Source organism: Cucumis sativus, chromosome 3, assembly GCF_000004075.3.
Source record: "Cucumis sativus cultivar 9930 chromosome 3, Cucumber_9930_V3, whole genome shotgun sequence".
Classification (NCBI taxonomy): Eukaryota; Viridiplantae; Streptophyta; class Magnoliopsida; order Cucurbitales; family Cucurbitaceae; genus Cucumis; species Cucumis sativus.
In genome coordinates this window covers 8,068,151-8,084,380 of record NC_026657.2, presented here as the reverse complement: position 1 = coordinate 8,084,380, position 16,230 = coordinate 8,068,151, and the positions used below count along the sequence as shown (strand labels likewise).

At 31.6% G+C, this 16,230-nt stretch overlaps 2 protein-coding genes and 1 pseudogene across 4 annotated transcripts; 2 read left to right on the top strand and 1 right to left on the bottom strand.

Moving 5' to 3' along the window:
* Positions 1–900: 900 nt before the first annotated feature.
* On the bottom strand, positions 901–15,657 carry LOC101218589 (pentatricopeptide repeat-containing protein At3g03580). 3 transcript variants are annotated; one of them, XM_004134304.3, is made up of 8 exons: positions 12,624–15,657; positions 12,426–12,479; positions 11,864–12,030; positions 6,000–6,196; positions 4,143–4,229; positions 3,080–3,200; positions 1,824–1,908; positions 901–1,341 (listed from the first exon to the last, which is right to left on the bottom strand). In XM_004134304.3, the coding sequence occupies exon 1, from the start codon at positions 15,576–15,578 to the stop codon at positions 12,891–12,893; it is 2,688 nt and encodes an 895-aa protein (XP_004134352.2). In that variant the 5' UTR covers positions 15,579–15,657; the 3' UTR covers positions 901–1,341; positions 1,824–1,908; positions 3,080–3,200; positions 4,143–4,229; positions 6,000–6,196; positions 11,864–12,030; positions 12,426–12,479; positions 12,624–12,890. The 3 variants fall into 3 exon arrangements, with proteins under 3 accessions (XP_004134352.2, XP_031738405.1, XP_031738406.1); XM_031882545.1 differs by lacking the exons at positions 901–1,341; positions 1,824–1,908; positions 3,080–3,200; positions 4,143–4,229; positions 6,000–6,196 and adding an exon at positions 9,814–9,946; XM_031882546.1 differs by lacking the exons at positions 901–1,341; positions 1,824–1,908; positions 3,080–3,200; positions 4,143–4,229; positions 6,000–6,196 and adding an exon at positions 9,848–9,949.
* Positions 5,871–7,299, top strand: LOC116402701 (annotated as a pseudogene).
* LOC101219529 (probable glutathione S-transferase) lies at positions 9,533–11,664 on the top strand. The gene is made up of 2 exons (XM_004133889.3): positions 9,533–9,918; positions 10,953–11,664. The coding sequence occupies exons 1-2, from the start codon at positions 9,607–9,609 to the stop codon at positions 11,307–11,309; spliced, it is 669 nt and encodes a 222-aa protein (XP_004133937.1). The 5' UTR covers positions 9,533–9,606; the 3' UTR covers positions 11,310–11,664.
* Positions 15,658–16,230: the final 573 nt, after the last annotated feature.

Below are 16,230 nucleotides of genomic sequence, written 5' to 3'. Positions count from 1 at the left end.
CCCCTAAATTAATTTTTAATTATGACCCTTGATTTGTTAAAACTTTTTAAAATGTATAGATATATGGAAAAACATATTGGAATTAAAATATCAATTCTTTTTAAAAAAAGTATTTAGAGATTTGTCAAACATAAATTGAAAGTTTAAGAATATTTTACCCACCTTCTAAAATATGAATATATATATATATATGCAAATTAGGTTAGACTTATACGTCCATGGGATGATTGGATGTTTTGAATTAATCCTATGGTAACTTGCTATGGTTTATTCCAACTATATATATATATAAACAAATTCATAGTTTAGTGAATAAATTTATAATTTATTAATGTAAAAAACAAGTGGAGTTCATAATTGACAATTTAACAAATAACCAAATGTATACAAATATAACAATGATTTCAAACTATCCGTTACTTACATTTTATCTATCTAATCAAACTTTAGACAATGATTTAGTTAAATTTTATCTAGTTAGATTATATGTATAGAGAACTCTAAAATAACGAAATATAAATACACATAAAGTCTTTTACTCATTGTACAACCTTTGAGTTCGAGAGACGCACCTCCTTACTAGTAAAAGAGAAAAATCATCGTCCAAGAAAACCAAAATTACCGTTGGACACCATTTCATGGTCGAGACCCCTAATTTTCAAAACTCATCGTCACACAAGTTGAAAAACGGTACTTCACTTTTTAAAAATTCAAGAACTTTTTAGACACAAAATCAAAAGGTTAGAAACATACGAAATAGTTTGAAACAATCATAAATCTATTGGACACAGACATCGAACTATAAATATAATATAAACAAATTTAGTTGATGACACATGATCCAATCAAATTTGAATGGGCCTCTCTGTGAAGGGGGAAGAAGGATAAACAGCAACAATATAAACAAAATAACAAACAAGGTTTCTCTCAAATAGTAATTGAATTCAAATTGTTACAGTATAAGTTTACAATCACGTATGTAGATCATGTAAATAACAAAGGAATGTATATATATATAAATGCATGGAATAACATAACGAATGAAACTCAGTGTAAACTAAATCATTTAAGTAGAAGTCGTTGTTTAGAGTTTTGAAAGGCGACAACAACAAGAGTGACGAGGAAAGCATATGCTGAAGAGGGCATTTTTTGCACAAGTTTTCCAACACCCGGAATGCCCTCGGTACTCTTCTTTGTCACCAATGCAACCGTCGGTGCAACCACCAAAGTGACGAACGGCACTTTGCCCGTCACCGTTACAAACGCATAGGTTGTCAAGTGCAGTATGAACTCCAAAAATTCGTCACTGTTAATTACTTGGTCCTTGTTCTTATCACTATCCTATAACACAACGAATTGAACCATACTTAAAGGTAGTTGGTGTCAGTTTGGAGAAAATTCAAATAGAAAAATTTTAAAATCTTTTAAAGAATAAACTGACAAATCAACCAAAGGCTTGTTAGCACTCCTCGACGGTTGGGATCAATTTGAACGTTTACTAAACTAACCATAATCGATTCGATAACATTTTGGTTGGAAAACCGACTCCAAACTAGCTATCAATGCAACACCCCTAATTTGATACAACAAAATATTGGTGGTATGTTCTGAATCAGATATAATTTTTCTTTCTTAATTTCACTTTAAATTATTTTAGTTTGATGATCTTTATTTGATCGTGATAAATACTTTGAAAACAGTTAAACAAACAAACAATAAATAGCAAAGGTGAGCCCATGGAATGCATTTCCAGCAACTAAAGGTTTCCACTTTCTTACAACATTATTGTTTAGCCTTTTGTTATTATTGAATCAACAAAGTACCTTTAAGACTTTCTCGACGATTTGATCAAAGTCTTCCGTCATGGGAGGACTAAAATGTGGTCCGGGCCAATGCTTATTGATATCACTGCATCACATTCATACACTCGGTATTAAAACCAGCCTAAAAATGCCAAATCACCAAAAAGCTCGAGATTTTAATCAAATATTTCTAAATATCAAGGTTGAAGCACAATCATTCGAAATTTTAAGAACAATTTGATAACATTTACCTTTCTCGTTTCCTATTTTCAATTTTTTAATTTTGAGTAACATAAAAATTGGTAACTTTTCTAACCTTTTATAGGAATTTCAAATGGTGAAATCAAATTTTTTTAGTCAGGCTTTCAATTTATTTTCAAGACATTTATAAAAGCATCATTTTATCTATTTACTCATGAGATGTATAATACAAATATTACATAATTTTCTTTTAATGTTTAATTAAAAGAAATAGGTCTTTATGTAATAATTTGAATTTTTAAAATTTGGAAGAAGAAAGAGACAAGGAAAAAGAAAAAAGAACAACAGATACCAAACCCTAGTTTTTTTCTTAAGCTTTTATAGTCTTGTTTTTTAACAATGGAAAGATGAAGAACACATAGATAGAATTAACCTAATCATTACCTTATCAAACCTCACAAATGTTAAAATACTAATTTAGTTTTGATATTTCAATGTTGGTTTAGTTTTAGTTTTATACTTTAACCGACAAATAGCGATTCCAAAGTTTTTTTATTTTGTTTTGTTTGTTATCAGTTAACTTTATATAAAAATAGCAAAATATTATTCGTTCGACTAAAATAGATTATTATACGTATATATCACGACAACAATCTATCTTGTTCCATCGTAAATAGTCTATGATATTTGTAAATATTTTTTTTTCATTTTGTTATATTTAAAAGCAAAAAATTATTATTATTATTAATCAATTTCGATAAAATTAGGGAAAGTTTGCCAAAATAGCAAAAAAAAAATTATGATAACAAAATTCATGTCACCTACTTTTTCTAAATTGCAAAAATAACAAATTTAAAAGCAGATTATTGTCTAATAGCATCGATTACCGATCATATTTACAATATGTAAAAAAAAATGCTGTGAGTTCTTTTTTGTTATCTAATGCAATTTTCTAAAAAAATAATAAAAAACGGTGACACGTTTTGAGTTCCCACCAAAAATGTATATTGTGAATGAAAGAATGAACTATAGAAGTGAAGCAAGACAAAAAGAAAAAAGAGAGTAGAAATTCTTACTTGTATACATGTAAGGTAGCTTCTTTCAGAGCTTGACACGACATCTTATCACTACCTTTGCTAAATATTTTAAATATTCTGTCCGTTATCTTCTTCAATTGATTTTTCCTCCAATCTTTTCCTGCAATTGCAAACATCTCATCTAATTTGACCCAAATTCATTACCTAAAATGTGTTTTTTTTAACTACTTTTTATGAGTCATGATTTTTTTTTTATATTTTGGATAATACTTATATATATTCTGAATTACTCTTCCTCTTTTCTTTTATTAGTAAAATAGGGTGAGTTCTATTTGATCAACGAAGCTTTAAAATGAATACTTTAGTCTACATAAACCACTTTTTAGTCCACAAGTTTTTTATTAATATATACTAGGACCCTAAATCTTAAAAATAAATTCTTTTTAGTGTTTTGGTTTATAACAATAGACCCACCTAGTATAACTTTTTAGTTCCTTATTTTTCTGTAAATGGGGTTATAAAGTAGTATTTATTTTTTATATTTTTAAAAATAATTATATGATATTTAAATTTTTAAAAATAGTTTTGAGTGAAAATATGATTTTTAGAAGTCAATTTGAATGATTTAAATGTCATATAACTATTTAAAATAAAAGTATAGTTATTTTTTAAGCTTTTAAATTTATTTTTAAAAACTAAAGGACTGAAATTTGAAAACTCAGAATCAAATAAGTCTATGTTTATACAAAAAAAAACGAAAATGTCTATTTTTAAATGAGGGAGAGGGAGAGGGAGAGGGAGAGGGAGATGAAAAGAAAAAAAAAAGGAGAGGAGAGTGATAGCAAAGAGGTCAATCCACATGAACGAACATTTTTGTAATCACATCATCGTGAAAAAAAAAAACTCATAATTCAACACATCAAACAAGACAAAAGAAAAACGAATTTCATTAATAAGATCGAATACGACTATGAAGTTTTCGTTTCGCTAATTCACTCCATCCGTTAATCGATTAATCAACGGGATACAAACAGAAAGCTAAGAACGAATAGGAATTGAAATGGAAGTTTAGGAAGAAGATGAAGTTAGGTCAAAACTTTACCTCCGAATATCCCCATTGCCTGTCCCATGCTAGATGCCGGCGCCGATCACGGACCTCGCAAATGAAGATTGAGATGTGAGCCGGTAGCTGCAAAGATAAGGAGATTTATCATAACCAGTGGTTTTGTAATAGAAAAAAAAGGGATAAAAATTCAGAAACTATTCTGTTTCTGCCGTTCATCATTTCCTTTCTGTGTTGGAAAGGAAGGTTGGAATAAAGCGACATCTGCTTTCCTTGAATGCAAGTTATACACTTGGTTTTGTTTTGTGCCCAAGAACATTTAAAACATAATTTTCTCATTATATATATTTTGATTTTTGAAATTTTGAAATTTTTAATTCTAACCTTTTTATCATCTCTAAAAATAAAAATTTACTTTCAATTGAAACTTCGACCTTTGAAACAAAAGTAAGTTTAAGTCATGAATTTATTAATATATCGAAATAGTTATCTCAAAAACCAATTGACATGGAGAGAAATAGTGCATTAGTAAATGATGAGTTTTAAGTTTTTCAATGTGAAATTCTTAACATTTCATGTCAATCATTTGAGAAAAACTCACTTCGACATACATAATTGAATGTTTAAGAACCATTCACACACTATTAAAATATTGTGAACCAACTATACACGAATTAGAAATAGTTACAAATAACTAAACTGTTCGTATACTAAAATTCAGATACTAAATTGTTAATTCACTATAAGAAATTCATTATTCAATGATAAAGTTTTCATACAATTTTGAAGACCAATTTTTAACTATTATTTATTTCTCTTTTAATCTTTTTGAAAAATAACAAGGCTTAAAATGGAATGATCGACACATTATGCTTAAGCTAATTATATTGGATAGCATAACACGTATAGCAATATTTTTTAAAAAAAAAAAATGCAAAAATAGCAAAATCTATCGGTGATAAACTTCTATCCCGTAAACTCTCATAGTTTATTAATAATAGACGAACGATTGCAATTTTGGTCTATGATAAGTAGACTTTAATAGATTTTGCTATATTTATAATTAGAGTGGTCGCAAAAAAAATTATAATAATATAATCAATGTTACCCTATTTTTTAAATTACAAAAATAATAAATTTAAAAGCAAGAATCCTTTAATAGCATTCATGATATCAACGATTACTTATCACATTAGTCGTATTTCCAATATAAAAATAAGAGTGTCATTGGCTACTCTTTTTCTAAATATTTTTATAATTTAACGCGACTTTCTTTTGAAAAAATTCAATATGCGCTAATCTTTTTAAGTCTTTCGGTTATATTAGACCCAAATTAAAGGCTATTGGAGTGAAGGGACAATAGCAAGAACTTCAGATTCAAATAGTCGACGCATGAAAGGCTAGGAGGAGCCTATGGCTAGAGGTATCGTTTTGACCTAATTGTCTCTTGTCGCCAATAATGACCAAACCGCATTTGTTAAGAATATTAATTTCCACTTCATTGACCTTTTTGCCAAATGCAAACAAAATTTCTTCCCTTCTAAGTTATTTCAAACCGAGAGGCTTAACAAAATGACTTTTCTTACTATTCTCTCGAATACCCTTTCGATTCTATCTATTTGGACGTTCACATGCAAGTCCCCGTAGGTCTCTATCAATTAATTTAAATATGATACCCCAAGTCATTCCTACCGTAATACAATACTAAGAATATAATAATATTCCAGGGTTGGTTGGTGGTCTAGGCTATGTGTATACGATCTCTGTTTGAGAAAGGAGAAGAAGTTGGAGAGGAGAAGGAATGGGAGATGAACTAAAGCTATTGATCAGAACGTCAAGTCCGTACATTCTAAGAATAGTATGGGCGTTGAAATTGAAAGGGTTAGAATATGATACCGTTTATGATGATCAAGATCTGAATGGCAACAATAACCCGATCCACAAGAATGTTCCTGTGCTGCTGCTTCATGATGGAAAACCGATCGTTGAACCGCTCATCATCCTCGAATACATCGACGAAATTTGGAGCCAAAATCCATTGCTTTCTCAAGATCCTTACAAGAAAGCTGTTGCTCGCTTCTGAGTCAAATTTGCTGAGGATAAGGTATTTGAAAATCATTCGATGTTGGTGAAGTATAAAAGAATCTTAAATGCCTCATGAACTTATTAAAGAATAGTAAGATATGATAAGTTAGATTGCTCGCTACGTATAATTGTTTTGACAATTGATCGTTATTAACTACTTGATAGTATTACAATAAATTTTCGCTTTACCGTAAGCTAATTTCTACATTCATCAAACACGAAGGACTAAAAAATGAGAAATAGTAATAATATAAGTTCAAACTCACCCTTTTTGTGTGTACTTTGTAGCTTTTGCCATCTATAAAGAAAGCCTTCACATCAAACCAAGACAAAGAAGAGGGCAGAGAAGAAGCCTTGAAGAATTGGAAGCATTTGGAAGAAGAGTTAAAGGAAAAGAGGTTTTTTGGAGGGGAAGGCATTGGGCTTGTGGATATTGTAGTTGGATGGATTGCATATTCACTCAATGTAATGGAGGAAATGATTGGACATGATGGACCTCAATTGATGATAACACCAGAAAGGTTTCCCCTTTTGTTCAAATGGAAAGATGAATTTTTTGCACATTCAATCATCAAAGAAAATTCACCTTCTATTGAGCAACTTTGTCGTCGGTTCCATGAATTTCAAGCATTGAATCAAACTCGACATCAAATGTCGTATCAAATGGGATTTCCAACACAACATCAAACAAAATACGAAGTACAATATTAAGAGAGTCTCAAACACTACGTCAAATTCAATATCAAGTACAACCATATCAAATGCAAGACCAAGTACTATATCATCAAAAGCTGAATTTCAAACATGGCATCAAACTCAACACTAAGCAATGGATCAAACTTAATACAAAGCACCATATCAAACAAAGACCCAACCCAAACACCGTATCAAAATGAGTATTGAGTACATTATAAACAAATATGATTATAGGAAGTGTAACTTTAGTGCTTAGTGTAGAAGAAATGAAAAAAAAAATGATAAGATTTATATTTTTCAATAGATTATGTTTTGAATAGTAGTTGTTGGTTGTCCTAAACCACCAAATCTACTAATGATCTATCACCGGTGGTCACATAAGTTTTACTATATTTAACATTTTTCTTTAAAAAAATACTACGCCTCTTACTACTTATTTTAATCACGTCTTTTTTAAACACAATCACCATAGCTATATTTGCAATTTTTCTAAAATTTGTTATATTCTTAATTATCATTCCTAATATTGCTACTTACTTTACTTTAAGAAAAAAAAGAAAAGAAAAATAAAGGTATCAAGAACCAAACATGTTATATAGTCTAACACAAACATAGAGCAATTACAAAAGATAAAAATTTTAAAAGTAATAATTAAATATATAATAACATTTTTTAAAAATTGTATATATAGAAAAGCTTATCGATAATATTATCTAATGTCAGTGATAAATAAACTTGTACACATTTGGGTGATTGTTTGCAACTTTTCCACGAAAATTAGAGGCCCAAATTAAAAGGCCCATAAGGGAGATTCGAAGCGATTTTGTTTGACGTGGCCGCCAACGAAGACCAAAGGTAACAACGACAGGCAACACCACGACGTCATGTATTACGTCGTCATAAGACGACACGTGGAACAGCAGAAGCCGTCAAAGGCAAACAACGTCCCTCCCAATCCTATTTTCTTATTCTTCTTTTTTGCTTTCATATGCCCTTGAACTTCTATTAATTGTATTCTTACCCAATTTCACTTCCACGTGACCAACGATCAAACTATAATTTAGGGTCAATCGTATCAAAGGAGTGAAACAAGTTTAGAGTTGGGGGTTCAATTTTGTTAGGTTGAGAACAACCAATTGTTTCCCGGAGTTATGCCATAAAATTTTGGATATACATGAATAATGTTAATTTGGGACCAAAATTATATATAATAATTACATTAAATATTATCTTGTAACACTCATCAATTCTTTAATATTTGTTATGGTTTAGCAAGAGTATAACTCAAATTAAAATAATCTATATATTTCAAACATAAACAATAATGACTTAGATATATAATAACAAATTATTTGCCTTAAATGTCACTTAAAGTTTATGTTTGGAGTAAAAAGTTGTAAGATATAGTTTTTTAATAGATGTATAAAATTAATATATATATATATATAGCAAAGTGAAATTTTTCGATATACGTGTGCAAGGACAATTTATCAAAGAAGCCTTGTATAATTAATATTAATTGGTCACTAACATTTATTTTAAGTAATTATTATCAATCTACCATGTAGACTTAATAAGTTCTGATTGATACATTTATAAGTGTAATTTAAGTACAATAAATGTTTAATATAAAGTATTAATTATTAAATATTAATACTCGAATCAATGTATACTCATTTAATTATCTTTAATAATTAAACTACCAAATTTAATGATCAACTACTTATGATTAATGTTTAGTGTAAAAGTACTTTCACTGTTGGATGGAAAAAAAGAATAAAATTATTTGTTATATTATAAATATTATTTTTTTTAAAATAAAGTAATTGTTTTTAAAGGACATTTATTAATGCTTCAAAACAAACGACGTAAATTAATGAAAAGTATTCATCAATTATTAATACATTTTTATAGGGGTAAGCATGATAGATCGAAAAACGGAATCGATCAACCAAGTCAAAATCAATCGATAAGGGTTAGTTTTAGAAAGTTTCAAATAAAAAAATTTTAGAAAATATTTTTAAATGTTAAACCGACTCAATCAACCCTTGCTCATTGATGTCGAGGTCAGTTGGACACTTTACTGAATTGACTAGGGTCGATTTAGGATCAATTTTGTCAACTTAAAAAAAATGATTCTAATCAACCAATGATCACCCCTACTTTTTTATATTTATATGTAATTATTTAATTCAAGTTCATATATAAAATTAAGTTAAACAAAAATTATTTTAAATGACAATTTTAAAAAATATTTATAAATATTATGCCATATTTTGTAAAATAGTCCTAAAACAAACACATATGCATGCATATAAAACACATTAGTTTTTTTAAAAACTTCATCTTTATTTCTCCCTACTATCTTGTCAAACTTTGGTCTCTCCAATGCTAATTTAGGGTTGATTTTTCAAAAAGAAAAAATATATATATAGTATGTTACATATAACCTTGTGAATTCAAATTTTAAAAACATATTCACATATTTCATCTTCTAGTATTAAATTAATTTTAAGAGACTAAAATTAGATGAATAATTTTCAGAAATAGAAACCAAAACAAAAGGGCACATTTGCAAAGCACCCAACAATTGAGGGACGAAAGACGGAAATTTCCCGAAGACTTAAAGGAACAATATATAAAAAGGGACGTGAAGACTGAGGAAACTGAGAGTTAAGTTGGCATTGAAGAGAGGAGGAAGGGAAGAAGGGAAGAAGGAAAGATGGAAGAAGAGCTGAAGCTGTTCAGAACATGGTCCAGTCCATTCCCTCTGAGAATAGTATGGGCATTGAAATTGAAAGGGATAGAATACGAAACCGTTTATGAGGATCTGGCCAACAAGAGTCCATTGCTTTTGGAGTACAATCCCATTCACAAGAAGGTTCCAGTGCTCGTCCATGGCGGAAAGCCGATCGCCGAATCCCTCGTTATTCTCGAATACATCGAAGAAACATGGAAGCAGAATCCATTACTGCCTCAGGATCCTTACCAGAGAGCTGTTGCTCGCTTTTGGGCTAAATTTGGGGATGACAAGGTGACTCCTCGCTTCATTTTAATTTATGCTGCTTTTTAGTTGTTGGAAAGCAATTATTTTAGAAAGAATAAAAGGTTTCGAATTAATCATTGGCATTTATTCTTCTTAGAAAACAAAAATGTCAAAAGTGGGTTGAATTTCAATTTTTATAATAAATTATAAATTTAGACTTTCAAAATTAGTTTTAACAAAAAGAAAATAATTAATTAGCTAAATATTAAAACTATTTACAAAATTCATCAAAATATATTTTCTAAATAATTTAAATATTGAGTAAATAATAATAACAACAACAACAATAATATATATATATATATATATACATTACAACAGGTGAATATGTTATAAATTTTTTGGTAAAAAATGCTTGAGAAAAAAAGGTGTGAAAAAAAAAAATCAACCATGAAGACTAAATTTAGGATTTCTTGGGATTAGATTTTCTAAAATTGGACAATTGAAGTATAAAATTGTAATTAACCAAACAAAAATCATTAACAATAATTTTACACTTTTTATGTTTAATAGGAAAAGAAGGAATTTACCATTCGTAACGCAAAAAATTTAAGATATTACCCAAATTCCAAAAACAGGGAATTTAGCCTTGTAACAAAGAGAGAATTTTACATAAACTTTCAAGTGCTTTTTTAGATTCTTTTTATCAAATAAAAAAAATAGTTGAGAAAGAAACCTTGAGGAAAAAAAGGTAAATTGTGTGCATGGTTTGATAAGACTTATCAAGTATTTAGTTTTGAAAATAATAAGAGTTGCTTGAATAGACTAGAAAAAAAGTATTTAAAAGAAAACATTTTGATTTAAACTCTTCCATAAAAGTTGTTCAAAATAAAATTTGAAAGTACTTCAAAAAGTATTTTGAGTTGTCAAACAAAGTGATTGATTTTCAAAATAGAACTCTCGTAATTTTAAAACTGTGGACCATAATTTGAGTCCTTTTATTGATTCATATCATTGACCTAAAATATTTTTGAGTTTTAACCATTTTGAAAGTCATATTGAACTCTCTTTTTTAAGTGTAGGTTTTGGAATCTATAAAGAAAGTGTTTATGAACCAAGGGAAAGTGAGAGAGGAAGGTGTGGAAGAAGCCATGGAGAATTTGAAGCATTTGGAAGAAGAGTTAAAAGGAAAGAGGTTCTTTGGAGGAGAGGCCATTGGGTTTGTGGATATTGCAGTTGGGTGGCTTGCAAACATAGTTAGTGTAATGGAGGAAGTTGTTGGACTTGAATTGATAACTGAAGAAAGGTTTCCCCTTTTATCCAAATGGACAAAGGAATTTGCTGCTGCTCCAATCATCAATGAAAACTGGCCACCTAGAGACAAGCTTATCACTAAGTACCAAGCATTGTATCAAACCTATATGACTAAACAAGAATAATTAAGAACCTTGGATATCCAACTTTCCTTCCTCTAGACAGTAACCAAATCTATTGTTCTATAGAATAATACAGTAGTTGTAAAAGCAGACTCAGATTGTTAGAGATCGTGCGAGGGAGGAAAGGTATAGTAATTAATTGTCATCAGGAGAGTTTAAGTGAGATTGAGTTGTGTATCAGCTTTTCAACTTGTCATGAAGTATGTTGTGAATTGATTGTGGTTTTAGACCTCATAGAGACCTTTGTAATATTTTTACAAGGGTATGGTATTTACTTTCGCAGGTCCCTGTGTTCGAAGTGGTGTTTCGTGTTTGTTCTATGATTTTAATAAATTTAAGCTTATAGAACTTAAAGGTAGATTATGTCTCATCTATACTGAATTGTGAATTAATTTTTGTATAACATGGGTTTGGGATATAGCCATATAGATTTATAATTTGTAAAGCACAATAGAAAACTCACTACTCATCTGAAGCAAATTAACAAACTTTGAGCACTCTCTAATTAATTGATTATTTATGAACAGATAAAGCGAATAGAAATTTGAGTGTCTAACCTTTTAGTCGATGATATAATGTCTTCACTGTTTGAGTTATCTTTGGGTTCATAGCTAAATATCTCCTTAAAGGAGGTCAGAAACTGGCCGTGAACAATTCCAGAATCTCCAATTATCAAAGTGGCCTTTAAGAGAGAAACTGAAGGCAAAGGCAGAGTGCGCGAGAACTGCATGGCAATAGAATACTGAAATTAATTACAATAAAGGTTAAGTTGGACAAACGATTGCCAACCACAAAAGAGATTAATTTTCCCATCCTCAGCTAAGCAACCTACGTTGACTTGTAGAAGAAATATTTACCACATCAGTGAAAGGAAACAGTTCAATTCTGGAAGAGAACGAGAAATTAACAGAACGTGACATTCTTCTTCTATCTCATTGAAATCGTTTGTTTTGATTGATTTTTTATACCTCTATTCACCTGTTCTTCTATAAATGGAACAGTTGATAGTAAAAATGTGTGTTATCGTTCTTTTCCCCTTCACTTTCACTGCTTAGGACTTCAAGTTTTTAAGAACACTCGGTAGAAAGAGAAATCAGAAGGAATGAAAGAAAGACGAACCTTTAAAATTTGATTCATAGGCCAGCACGAGAGGTCATCAAGAGTTGGAAAAATCTGCATGGAATGCGCATACAATGGTTCACATCAAAGAACATGCTCTAGTGCAAGATATATCATTGGGGAAAATGGTAGCCATATCAAAATAGAATTACCAGCCACGCAGTAGCTAGCACTCTATGTGCATTTTCATAATCCTACCTTTTTGGACAATATCATGTGGCATCCAATGCTCTCGTAGATTGCTCTAAAGTGCATGTCTTGAGCTAAATCTTCTTTTAGTTTGTCGAAATTTTTTTAAAAAAAATTATAACATCCAAGGTTACGCAGATTGACAGCAATCGTGTAACTTAGCAGGAGGCGAACCTTCTTGAATTTGCACTAAACTTGGACAAAGATGAAGCAGTTCAACTGGACTATTTGTAGTCCAATGTGAAGACGCAATCAGGTACTAGAAATAATGATTATTCACCAGTGATCTCCACAACTACAGGCTCCATCCTTGAAACGGTGAAAGCGATTGGCATCTCTCACTAGTATTTCTCTTTGCATTATCTTAGTTATGTACTTAGTTACAGTATGACAATCTCCACATACTCGAAGGTTTTTCATTACCAGCAGAGGGCTCCCTGGTTTTGTATTTAACAATCCAAAGGCGATTGCAAGTCTTTCACTGTGCCCACATAGCATGTCTCTCTTATCATCTTCCTCGACGTCATGCAAAGCAAATTGCAGGTCTGCAACGTAACCTTCCTTGGCCATTAACCTGACAAGGTATTCAAGTAAATCTTTGACCTTGTCATACTGTTCAAATGATTTATCACCAGTCCTAAAAACATAGACCCTTTTCTGAATCTCAATCCAGCTACTTCCAGGTTCTTTCTTGAGTCCTTTTGTTTTCATGGAATTTCTAACCGTTTTCACCTGATCCCACTTCCCTAAGGTAGCATAAATATTTGATACAAGCACATAATACCCAGTATCATCTGAGTTCAACTCAAGAATTTTCTTTGAGACACGTTGAGCGATATTTGTGTTCCCTCTTGCTCGACAGGCACTAAGTAAAGCTCCCCATAAACTTGCATCTGGTTTCATTGGCATTGACAGAATAAACTCCTCTGCCTGAGCTAGTAAGCCAGATCGAGCCAGAAGATCAACGACACAAGCATAATGTTCCATCCTGGGCTCAAGATTGTAGTCTGTTTTCATTCGATCAAAGAATCTGAGCCCCTCTTTGACCATTCCAGAATGACTGCAGGCAAAAATGAAGGCAATGAAAGCAACAGAATCAGGAAGAACACCACTCAACTCCATATCCTGAAAAGCTTTTAATGCTTTTTTGCCCTCTCCATACATTCCGAATGCAGAGATCAATGCAGTCCATGTCACCACATCTTTTTCTTTCATATATTTGAATACTTTAATACAGTTTTCTAAACTACCACATTTGGAGTACATTTCAATTAGGGCATTCCCAATTGGGACATTGGATTCAAATCCCGACTTGAAAATATAGCCATGGATCTCTTTCCCTTGTCGCCTTACTGCAAGCAACGAACACATTGGCAAGATACCTAGTACCGTGGCCTCGTCTGGCATCAACCCTTCAGTCCTCATTTCATTAATCATCTGAAACCCTACAGTGCAATCATCAAAATGAACACTTGAAGCAATAACGGTATTCCATGAGATAATGTCATGGGCACTCATGTATGAAAACACCTTCAATAAGTCATCCATTTCACCACATTTAGCATACACATCCAGAAGAGAATTGCCAATGATAAGTTCAGCTTCAAAGCCAAATTTTATCACATCGCAATGAATTCCTCTCCCCTGATTTATATCAGCTAACTGAGAAAATATAGATAGGAGCAGAACAAAAGTGACAGAATCTGGTTTTCTTTCCATTTTCATCATTTTAAAACTTTCCAGCCCCTCTTTATAATAGCCACTTTGAGTGTAACCGTTAATTAGTGAGTTCCATGTCACAGAATCCTTGCATTTCGTTGTGTCAAAGACTTCCTGTGCAGCCAAAAGATCCCCACACTTGGCATACATATCTATAAGGATATTACATGCCACAGTATCACATTCAAACCCGCTCCCAATTAAGTACTTATGGACAAACTTTCCAACCTGCAGATCTCCTGACTGTCCACAAGCACGAATGGTTGATGTAATTGACAACATATCTGGAACGAATCCATCTATCATATCCATAAATAACTTAACAGATGCTTCATGACGCCCCAGTTGAGCATACCCACAAATCATGGTATTCCAAGTAACTGAGTCCTTCACAGCCATCTTGGAAAATACCCGACGTGCTTCTCTTAGTCTTTCAAACTTGAAGTACATGGAAAGAAGCCCGTTGCCTATAATAACATCCCCAGCAATTCCAATCTTCTCAATCACCCCGTGAACAGCCACACCCTCTTTAACAGCCATTAAGCTTCCACAAGCGAGTAAAACGCTGGACATAGTGAAACAATCAGGTACCATCCCAGTCATTCTGAACTTGTGATACATGTCCAGAGCGTCCTCCCAAAACCCATTAGAACAATACCCAGAAATCAAACTATTCCACGATACACTGTCTCGGTTAGACATTTCCTCAAACACATAACGTGCATTATCAAGATCAACAAATCTAGAATACATATCGATCAATGCATTGCCAATATATAAATCCGATTCAAAACCCATTTCCATAGCATGTTCATGAACAATGCAACCCAATTCCAAGTCCAAAATCCGGGCACATGAATTGATAACAGAAGGAAAGGTAAAAGCATCGGGTTGGAGCTTTTTTTCACGCATCTCAGTGTAATATCCAAGTGCTTGAGTGAAGAGACCATTGTGGGTAAGAGCACGTATAATTGAATTCCATAGATAGACATTGTTAGTTGGAGAAATAGAGCGAAAAACTGAAACAGAAGAAATTGGGTCTTTAACCTGGGCGTACTTGCTGATGAGTTTGCCGGAAAAGATGACGGAGAGGCTCAAACCTGAAGTGATGATTAGGGAATGAACAGTGCGTAGCTGTGGGGTGTTTTTGGCAGAAGAAAGAGTTTTCAGTAGAGAAGAACGAAGAAATTCTTGCGAAGGTTCTGGTGTATTGTTGAAATTGGAACAGAATTTTGGCGGTTTCATCGGCGGCTAGTATCGACATTAAAAAACAGCGCGGGAAGTTTTGTTGTATTGAGTTTTTCTTAGGTTTAATTACGTTATCACGCAATTTTATTTTGATTTTGTATTTTCAAATTCTCATTTTCCTTTAATTAGTAAACCATCTCATCATGCCAAGAGAGATATTTATCCTTGTATATTTATTATCACTCATTTATTTACGTGACATAAAACTTTGGTCGCATTACAAATAACTTAATAAACAAAATTTAGTGAAGGATTTATACTTCCTTGGCACGAAGAAACACAACAAAAAAAACAGTTTTTCGGTAAGCATTAACAAAAGAATTCAAGCAATAATATCTTTGGATAAAAATACAATTGAGTAAAAACAGAAATTTGAGCAAAATTTGGAATTGGAGTTTTGTGACAATAACTAAAATAGTGTGACAATCAAAATTCTTGTTAGGACTGCACCATTTTGTATGTTTTTCGAGTTCTCTGTAAATTCTAACATATTTCTATTTAGTTGTTAATTGTAAAACGTTGATGTGGATACAATCAAAATCTCTAGAAAAAGCAGTTGTTGTAACGAGAATAATCAACAAAGGTTTTACTCAACTAAATCTCTACCAATGATTAACAATAAAAGGATTTGACAACTAATATTACTACT

Coding starts and splice junctions, on each gene's coding strand:
- LOC101219529 (XM_004133889.3), top strand. CDS start 9,607: ATGGAAGAAGAGCTGAAGCTGTTCAGAACATGGTCCAGTCCATTCCCT. Junction 9,919..10,952: donor CTAAATTTGGGGATGACAAG/GTGACTCCTCGC, acceptor TTTTAAGTGTAG/GTTTTGGAATCTATAAAGAA.
- LOC101218589 (XM_004134304.3), bottom strand. CDS start 15,578: ATGAAACCGCCAAAATTCTGTTCCAATTTCAACAATACACCAGAACCT.